Source organism: Bison bison, unplaced genomic scaffold (genome assembly GCF_000754665.1).
Source record: "Bison bison bison isolate TAMUID 2011002044 unplaced genomic scaffold, Bison_UMD1.0 scf7180017864491, whole genome shotgun sequence".
In the NCBI taxonomy this organism is placed as follows: domain Eukaryota; kingdom Metazoa; phylum Chordata; class Mammalia; order Artiodactyla; family Bovidae; genus Bison; species Bison bison.
The window spans coordinates 2,245,167-2,255,395 of record NW_011495050.1 but is presented as its reverse complement, the minus strand read 5'-3'; the positions used below and the strand labels follow the sequence as shown (position 1 = coordinate 2,255,395).

The 10,229-nt window shown below is 39.7% G+C and overlaps 1 protein-coding gene across 1 annotated transcript; it reads left to right on the top strand.

Moving 5' to 3' along the window:
• Window positions 1-3,194: 3,194 nt before the first annotated feature.
• On the top strand, window positions 3,195-6,882 carry FABP9 (fatty acid binding protein 9, testis). The gene is made up of 4 exons (XM_010863408.1): window positions 3,195-3,287; window positions 5,460-5,632; window positions 6,435-6,536; window positions 6,700-6,882. The coding sequence occupies exons 1-4, from the start codon at window positions 3,215-3,217 to the stop codon at window positions 6,748-6,750; spliced, it is 399 nt and encodes a 132-aa protein (XP_010861710.1). The 5' UTR covers window positions 3,195-3,214; the 3' UTR covers window positions 6,751-6,882.
• The last annotated feature ends 3,347 nt before the right edge of the window (window positions 6,883-10,229 follow it).

The following is a 10,229-nucleotide window of genomic DNA, read 5'->3' as shown; positions in this document are numbered from 1 at the left end:
ACAGCAATGTGAATGTACCTAATGCCGCTGAACTGTACAGTTAAATATGATTAAAATAGTATGTCTTATGTGACTTTCACCACAATAAATATTTTTTTTAATTTAAAAAATCTTTGTCTTTACTTGTTAGAGAGATTAATATCAGTGATGAGGGAAACTGTCAGTTAAAACAAAATACACATTTTATTCCTCTTGTCATTCATTCATAAAACATTTATAGAGTACCTACAATATACCGGGCACTATTCCTCAAGGATTCAGAAGTGAATCAGAAATATTTTCTTTACTTGATGTACTCATGAAAGAGATCAGGGGTCAGCTGGAGGAGGACTCGATGCAATACTGTGAGAAAAGTTCCAGAATATACTTCTATTAAGGTATAATCGTATCACATAAACAGGGATCAGCCAGCTTGGAACCAGTTTCACAAAGGACATGATTCTGAGTTGGATCTGGAGACTTGGGAGATACTGTGCATGAAGCCAATATCACATGATACATAGGATTTTCTTTTAATATTTTTTTTTTTTTTGCCACACCAAATGGCATACGGAATCTAATTCCCTGTTCAGGGATCAAACTTGCACCCCCCACACTGGAAACACAGAAACTTAACCACTGGACAACCAGGGAAGTCCTGGAATTGGTTTTCAAAGTCCAAATTTAGGTGGAGCTATTTACAGAGGTATACCAATTATGAAGGTTTAAACTGCAAGGAACAAAAACTCAGACACACCGTTTTTTAAATAATAATGGAATTCATCAATTCTCCTTATAAAGATTCCAGCAACAAAGTGGTCTTGAGTTCTTCCTCCTTTTCCTCTCTCCCATTCTCAGTTTTGGCCTCATTTTTGAGTTGGTAACAGAATGGATGCAGCAGTTCTAAATATCGTGTGTGTGTGTGTGTGTGTATGTGGTAAGTCGCTTGAGTTATGTCCAGCTCTTTGCGACCCTATGGACTGCAACCTGCCAGGCTCCTCTGTTCATGGGATTCTCCAGGCCAGATTACTGGAGTGGGTTGCCATGCCTTTCTTCGAGGTATCTTCCTGACCCAGGGATCAAACCTGTGTCTCTTGCATCTCCTGAATTGGCAGGCAGGTTCTTTACCACTAACGTCACCTGTGAAGCCCCTAAATATCATACAAGAGAGCAAAAGTTGCCAAGGAGGGGACCGTCCCTCTGGTTCTCTCTTAAGGGTGAGGGAATTTTATAAAAGGCAGAAGTTTGACCTTCTCTTTTGCCTCATGGGCCACAGGATTGATTTCTGAATCAATCAATGGTAGAATACTTGGAACAAAACTGGTTAGACTAAGGGGAGACCTTGGTTATGCTACCCCACCCCGGCAAACATGCATAGTCTTGTTTGCCTGCCATGTTTCAGGCTGAGCACATACAAATCCAGAACCAGGAAAGCAAGATCAATTCTTTTGCTCTTTATTTGAGCATCACCTCTGAGTGTGCTTTCAACTGCTGAGGCACTTATATTCAGTCCAGTCTCAGTTCCCTAAAACTGACTCTAAGGTTTCTTCTTTCCTTGTTTTGCCCTCCAGATATTTTAACTATTTCCCCCATATTGTATTATAAACAACTTTTTAATATGTTTCCATCAAAATAAATTCTTCATACCACTTAAGATTTAACTTTGTGGTGCCAAAGCATCTGCTTTTGTGTGTGTGTGTATAATTTCCCCACAAGTAGATGGTCTGAATGAAGATTTCTTTGACTTGAAGGAATATTTTGACCTAGGCAGATAATAGTATAAATACTATTCTTCACTCTAATTTTCCAGCCTTCTTTAAAACAACTGGAGTTCAAAGCTGTCAGGTAAATCTACAACCTCAGAATCCAATCCTTCCCGGTAAAGGCCTTACCTGCCTAAAGTTCACTTCCATTACTTGGGTTATAGAAAATGATTTTAGAAGTAATGGCACAGATGTTTAAACTACTTCCTGCCTTCATCTTTCTTTTAGAATGAAGATATCAAAATACCATCAGATCAGATCAGATCAGTCGCTCAGTCATGTCCGACTCTTTGCGACCCCATGAATCGCAGCACGCCAGGCCTCTGTGTCCAACACCAACTCCCAGAGTTCACTGAGACTCACGTCCATCGAGTCAGTGATGCCATCCAGCCATCTCATCCTCTGTCGTCCCCTTCTCCTCCTGCCCTCAATCCCTCCCAGCATCAGAGTCTTTTTCAATGAGTCAACTCTTCGCATGAGGTGGCCAAAGTACTGGAGTTTCAGCTTCAGCATCATTCCCTCCAAAGAAATCCCAGGGCTGATCTCCTTCAGAATGGACTGGTTGGATCTCCTTGCAGTCCAAGGGACTCAAAATACCATATTTCTACCTAAAACTTCCATTCACAACTTCAATATCAACATTTCTTGATATTAATTATCAAGATTAAAGTTTTAATTAATCTTATTTTCACATCAAGATATTCTGATATTTATTATCAATATTAATATTTTAATTACTCTTATTTTAATATCAAGATTTCTTTGTTATCCTAAAAGATGAATTTTAGTGTTAGCTTCCCCTCATTTTTAGAACTTAAATTATAAAACACCATCAATGATAATTGCTAGTTTTCTTCCCACTCTGCAATTACTCTTAATTAACAGCAATGATACCTTACTCCTCACTCCAATCAACTGTAGACATTTCAGTTACATTAAGTAGTATCAATTCATCAGCCCTGCAAGGAAGGGAGGGGTGCATATTCTTATAATGAAGAGAGTACTCTGGCACTGTGACTTGTCCAAATAAAAAGCAGCTGAGGTACAGCAAGCAAGGATGTCCCTGTATCAAGTAGGAAAACATCTCAGTCAGGTGTTCATTAGACATTTGTTGGGTTATTCCTTCAGAGTTAACTCAGCATTCATAGTTCAAAATGCTTATCTCTACTGAAAATTGTCTCCATTTCACAATATTTATCAGATGACTCTCAGGTTACCAATCTGTTTATTAGAAGCTATAATCATTGACTTAAATGCAATTTAACATGTTAATTTTCTGTGTCTTTATTTGAAAGTAAATAAAATGAGTCAACACTGGTGCCTAGAATCTTTGGTCTTGCTGCTCCCCGTTGGCCATTTCAGAAGAGTCACGTGATGAAGAAGTCTTTTAAATTAAGATTCTGGTAGCAGTGTGTTGCTTAAGTGTCTTTGGATTTTGGTTGTGAGCACCTCTTCTCTGCAAGCTTTCCATCATGGTTGAGCCCTTCTTGGGAACCTGGAAACTGGTCTCCAGAGAAAACTTTGATGAATATATGAAAGAACTGGGTGAGAAATAGCTTTCCAAGATTTGGAAACTGGCAATGCTTTTTGTGATGTGGTTGGGTTTGCACTTTACAATGAATTTTCCTACAATTATCTTGTTCATTTGGGATCTTAGGGTATATTCATGGGGTTAACAAAGTTTATGTATCTACATTTACTCTTTTATTACTAGTAATAATTATCTCTTTCTGCAATACTAGGCTCACAGATACTTCCTTCTAATTTATTATCTATATTTTTAGACCATATATCCTTTTTGAAAATACTTCATCCTACCCTCATGATAGAGTTTCTTTTTATCTTGGTAATTTCATTAAATAGCTTTTCCCAGCTCCGCATTATAGATAGCAATACCTATCTATAATTAAATTTATTAACTAAATTCGTTTCAAGGTTTACTTTAAGTTATAACTCCAAAAGAGTAATAACAACAAGCAAAATTTCTAGTGGGTTAATTTTTAGAGTTCTGATACACATGGGAGATTTTTAAAACCTTATTTTGAAGAGTTTCAAATGTTTTGTTGAAATAGAACACATAGAAATAGAATATTTTTACTCATGAAATTTCCCACTATTGGACATCTCTCAGAATTGTAAGTTCTGCCTACTTTAGCTCTTATTCAAGTTGAAATGAATATCATTTACAATAGCTCAGATAACTAATAATAACTAATAATAACTATTCTTTACTAATGCTAGAAGAATAGTAATTTTTTAACATTTAATTAAGCAATTTTAACATATAAGAGAGACCTCCCTTTTAATAAAAAACTATATATAAAAGTTTTTTGCTTTTATGTAGTCAGAGGCTTCCCATCTGCCCATAATATGAATGTGAAATCGATTTCTATATCAATATTAAGAGATGGGAGTCAGCCCTTCTGCTCAACTATTGCAGGAGACAAGTTCAACAATGGACAATTCCCAACGTGAATAGCAGGGCCAGGCTCTCAGCCAAATTGTCTAATTTGCCTCAGTTCAGTTCAGTTCAGTTCAGTTGCTCAGTCATGTCCGACTCTTTGCAACCCCATGAATCACAGCAAGCCAGGCCTCCCTGTCCATCACCAACTCCCGGAGTTCACTGAGACTCACGTCCATCGAGTCAGTGATGCCATCCAGCCATCTCATCCTCTGTCGTCCCCTTCTCCTCCTGCCCTCAATCCCTCCCAGCATCAGAGTCTTTTCCAATGAGTCAGCTCTTTGCATGAGGTGGCCAAAGTACTGGAGTTTCAGCTTTAGTATCATTCCTTCCAAAGAAATCCCAGGGCTGATCTCCTTCAGAATGGACTGGTTGGATCTCCTTGCAATCCAAGGGACTCTCAAGAGTCTTCTCCAACACCACAGTTCAAAAGCATCAATTCTTCGGCGCTCAGCTTTCTTCACAGTCCAACTCTCACATCCATACATGACCACTGGAAAAACCATAGCCTTGACTAGACAGACCTTTGCTGACAAAGTAATGTCTCTGCTTTTCAATATGCTATCTAGGTTGGTCATAACTTTCCTTCCAAGGAGTAAGCATCTTTTAATTTCATGGTATTCAGCCAGATCTGAATTGTACCTACAAATAAGAGAAGCCTGCACTTTATAAGTCATATTCTTTTAGAGTAGATTAGATACTTTGAATTTTTTTTTTTAAGGAAAAAAAAGCATGCTAAAGTTTATGGACAATTAGAAAACTTGTGTTTAAATTTCAGTTCTGTTAATTACCAAGCGAATCATCTAGAATAAGCCTTTCTACCTCTCTGGGAGTCAGTATACTCATCTCTAAAATGAGGGTAGTAATACCCCGTGCTACTGAAATACTGTTGTTGAAACACTTCATGAGGTAATGCCCAAGCATACGATTGAAAGTCACCACACAAATATAGATTTTAGATGAAGTACAAGAGTCCCAGCGATTTTAGATGAAGCACAATAGTCTCAGAAAGTGAACTTAGCTTTCAAAGTGTCAAGCATAATTACTAGACATGTCTTCTGATTGGGAGGCTTGGCTCAACCAGCTGATACAGAGAGCACTAAAGAAAACATGGCATACTATCCAAAATGTCAATGGGGAGAGGATGCGTTCTTTTTGAATTGCTTTCCAAAATGATTGCTAGCACTTCCTAAACTTCTTAAGGAGGCATGTTGTTTCCTCTACTCATTGAGTTTTCTTCTCACTCATTCCCACAGGAGTGAGTGTTGCAGTCCAGAACCTTGCAGGATCAGCAAAGCCAAGAATCATTATTAGTGCCGACGGGGATAAGATTAGCATCAAAACTCAAAGTGCTTTCAAGAACTCTGAGATCTCCTTCAAGCTAGGGGAAGAATTTGATGAAACCACCATAGATAACCGGAAAGTGAAGGTAAGAACTAAATCTTCCTGCTTCATAATCAGGAAAAATCTAGAAGGCAGTTAGGCATAGTTTGTTCTAATTCACCCAGTCAGTTTGAGTTTATTTTGTTAATTAATAGAACACATCTCTAAAGTCAATTCTTCGGCAAATGATTTAGGGCCCAAAAACTCAACATGTTTTCACTGCTTCTCTGATCTCTCTTTGTCAGTTTTTGTTTGTTTCTAATGTTATTTATTTATTTATTGGCTGTGCTGGGTCTTTGTTGCTACACGGGCATTTCTCTGGTTGCAGTGAGTGAGGGCTACTCACTAGTTGTGGTGAACAGGCTTCTTGTTGCAATGGCTTCTCTTGTTGTGGAGCCCAGGCTCTAGGGCTCTAGGGCTTGGGCTTCAATAGTGGTGGCTCCCCGGGTCTAGAGCACAGGTTCAATGGTTGTGGTACACGGGTTTAGCTGCTCAGCGCCATGTCAGATCTTCCCAGATCAGGGGTTGAACCCTTGTCTCCTGCATTGGCAGGTGGATTCTTAACCACTGAACCATCAGAGAAGCCCTTTCTTTGTCATTTTATAAAACAGAATATGGAACAATCATTCACAAACAGTTTAGGTATTGCTTACCTGGGGGAAAAGAGCATCACTTGAATAATCTTTTGAGACTTCCCTAGTTTGAGGGTATTAAATTGGAACAAGAACTGATGTAAGAATTTTGGAGAAAAGAATTTCAAAATGGAAATTAAAAAATAAATATCTAGTCTTGTGTCATTAGGATGCCATGAATTGCTATTTCTGACTGATTCCTTTCTACATTTATAGAGCATCATAACACTAGATGGTGGCTCAATGATTCATGTTCAAAAATGGCTTGGTAAAGAGACAACGATCAAAAGAAAAATTGTAGATGGAAAAATGTTAGTGGTGAGTTTTCTCTAAATTTAAAAATTTTTGATGCTACTATTTGACGCATGCCTTTCGAATCATTCAATTGTCTTATGGCCTGAGTAGGCAGCCTGGGGAAAGAGGGACAGAGCAAATTTAACCTATCATGTACCAACTCTAATAGATGCCTCTTTGCTTTTAGGAATATATCATGAATAATGTTGTCAGCACTGGTGTCTATGAAAAGGTGTGAAGAAATTGTATGCATCAGTGAAAACTTGTTCACTAACAGGAAGCTGGGACTTGAAGAAGATGTGCTTCAGGGCCAGTAATTTTAAAAAAATTTCTCAACATAAAATTGCTCAATAAAATCAAACTAAGTGCAGTTACGGAGCTGTTTAATCTTGAGAGTTAGAGACAAACTAAATGGGTGATACAAGAAACTACCTGTTTCTGGCGTGATTGTAAGATCACTAAGTGCCTTTTATTCTTTGCACACTTGACTTCTGCGATCCTTGCTTTTCCTTCAGTGGACCCATTCCAGTTAGGTTAAGGCTTTCTGTCAAAGGGTGGGTGCTCTGTTGAAATTCATGTGACTTCAAAGAGGGATCATAACCACTGGAATCTGCCTGCAAAGCAGGAGATCCGGGTTCGATCCCTGGGTTGGGAAGATCTCCTGGAGAAGGGAATGGCAACCCACTCCAGTATTCTTCCTGGAGAATCACAGAGACAGAGGAGCTTGGTGGGCTATAGTCTATGGGGTTACAAAGAGTCAGACATGACTGAGCAACTAACATCCCCTTTACACAACATAAGTGTTGAAAACCAATGTTGCTTTCTATTTTTGCAGAAGGTTGGCCCTACTTAAAGTCTTGTAGATAGGATAGATAGATGATAGACAGATAGATGATAGATAGATAGATAATGAATAATAGATAGATGAGAGAGACAGGGAGAAGGGAAGAGAGACAGACACAGAGACAAAAAGGCTACAAAATATAGCCTGAACATTCTACCCTGTGCTTGAATTATTATAGAACATTTAAAACAATCATTATCCTACTTTTCCATAAATGTGTTTAACATAATCAGGCTAGTACATCTGTCACCATCACTTACAACTTCGTCTTTGCAGAATGATATTTTATTAAATGCCAGTGCTGGACTTCTAAACACCTAGTGGGAATGTAATTGTTAGAGCTTCATTAAGTCGCTTAATAGTTTCACTGATTACTGTTGCTAGGAAGTACTCTCTGGAGAAGGCAATGGCACCCAACTCCAGTACTCTTGCCTGGAAAATCCCATGGACAGAGGAGCCTGGCGGGCTGCAGTCCATGGGGTGACGAAGAGTCAGACACGACTGAGCGACTTCACTTTCACTTTTCACTTTCATGCATTGGAGAAGGAAATGGCAACCCACTCCAGTGTTCTTGCCTGGAGAATCCCAGGGACGGGGGAGCCTGGTGGGCTTCCGTCTATGGGGTCGCACAGAGTCGGACACGACTGAAGCGACTTAGCAGCCGCAGCAGCAGGAAGTACTCTCAGGGCTTAGAGTGAAACAGAGTAATTACAGATAAGATTTTAAAATTGAGTATGTTTGTGGCAGTGGGAAAAGGAAAAGGAAAAAGAGGAAGAATTCTGTATATCTCATGCTTCAAATTAAACTTAAACCAGACAGTATTAGTCAAAAATAACCCCTGAGGATGGTGTTTAAGTTGTGCTAGTTTGTCATCTAAACTGAGTGAGCAGTGAAGAGTGGAAAGAGAGAGGCACTGTCAGTAATCACACCTGGGCCAAAAGCAGAAACTGGGACTGTCCTAGGCAAACTAAGAAGTATGGTTACCTTAATAAGGATGAAATGAAAGAGTAATGAAAAGGACTTAGCACGGGATTGGGACAGTAACTGAATTCTTGTCCAAGGAAAGGAGCTAGGACTGTCATATTAAACCTGAAGACCTCAGCATAAAACTGTGCACTTGAAGTAGCCACACTACTGCCAGACGTGGCCAGTGACGGTCCTTCCCCCATGCTTGTCTCTGTCCTTCCTAAAGGACTCAAGCATGTACAAAATGTACCTTACTCATTCTCCAGAAGTCCAAGAGGGTTTCAAGCCCCAAGGTAGCATCCTGTACACAAATGGGAGCAGAGGCTGGTGCGGCCTTCATCAGAGTATGGTCTCTGTGATGGGAGCGCAGATGACAGCGCTTTAGCAACAACTCAGATCACTGGTTGAAGTGTTTTCTACAAGGATTCAGTTCAGTTCAGTCTCTCAGTCGTGTCTGACTCTTTGCGACCACATGGATTGCAGCACGCCAGGCCTCCCTGACCATCACCAACTCCTGGAGTTCACCCAAGCTCACGTCCATCGAGTCGGTGATGCCATCCAGCCATCTCATCCTCTGTCGTCCCCTTCTCCTCCTGCCCCCAATCCCTCCCAGCATCAGAGTCTTTTCCAGTGAGTCAACTCTTCGCATGAGGTGGCCAAAGTACTGGAGTTTCAGCTATAGCATTAGTCTTCCCAAAGAACACCCAAGACTGATCTCCTTTAGAATGGACTGGCTGGATCTCCTTGCAGTCCAAAGGACTCTCAAGAGTCTTCTCCAACACCACAGTTCAAAAGCATCAATTCTTCAAGCTCAGCTTTCTTCACAGTCCAACTTTTACATCCATACATAACCACTGGAAAAACCATAGTGGTTTTTCCATATGCCTTGACTAGACGGACCTTTGTTGGTAAAGTAATGTCTCTGCTTTTGAATATGCTATCTAGGTTGGTCATAACTTTCCTTCCAAGGAGTAAGCGTCTTTTAATTTCATGGCTGCAGTCACCATCTGAAGTGATTTTGTTGCCCCCAAAAATAAAGTCAGCCACTGTTTGCACTGTTTCCCCATCTATTTCCCATGAAGTGATGGGACCAGATGCCATGATCTTCGTTTTCTAAATATTGAGCTTTAAGCCAACTTTTTCACTCTCCACTTTCACTTTCATCAAGAGGCTTTTTAGTTCCTTTTCACTTTCTGCCATAAGGATGGTGTCGTCTGCATATCTGAGGTTATTGATATTTCTCCCGGCAATCTTGATTCCAGCTTGTGCTTCTTCCAGCCCAACATTTCTCATGATGTACTCTGCATAAAAGTTAAATAAGCAGGGTGACAATATGCAGCCTTGACGTACTCCTTTTCCAATTTGGAACCAGTCAAGGATTAGGGTATTCTAAAAAGCACTAGGCACTTACTCATTTAAATCTTTGACTTTACAGAGGCAAAATTTTAAAAAGAATAACTTAGTTTTGAATTTTCAAGACTTCTTTCTCTTCTCATAATGTCACAGCTCAAGTTATAGAGAGCCTAAATGAGATAAAAAAAAATCTGGTGTGGAGTCTTTAGAAGGTAGAATCAAGCATGCTACTCCTGAGAAAGTCGTTCATTCTGCAAGTTCTTACTCAGTGACGACCATCTGTTTAATGCTCTATTGTTTCAGTCATGTCCGACTCCTTTGACACCCCATGGACTGTGGTTCACTAGGCTCCTTCTGTCCATGTGATTTCCCAGGCAAGAACACTGGAGTGGGTTGCCATTTTCTTCTCCATCAATAATACTCTATTAGGTGATGGCAAATAGAAATGAGTTAAGGATAGAGATCACAACTGCCTTTTATTGTTACAAGTAACAGAGGCGTCTTGAAACCCTACTGATTTTATTTTTCTTCTCAGTCAAATTGTGTTAATATTT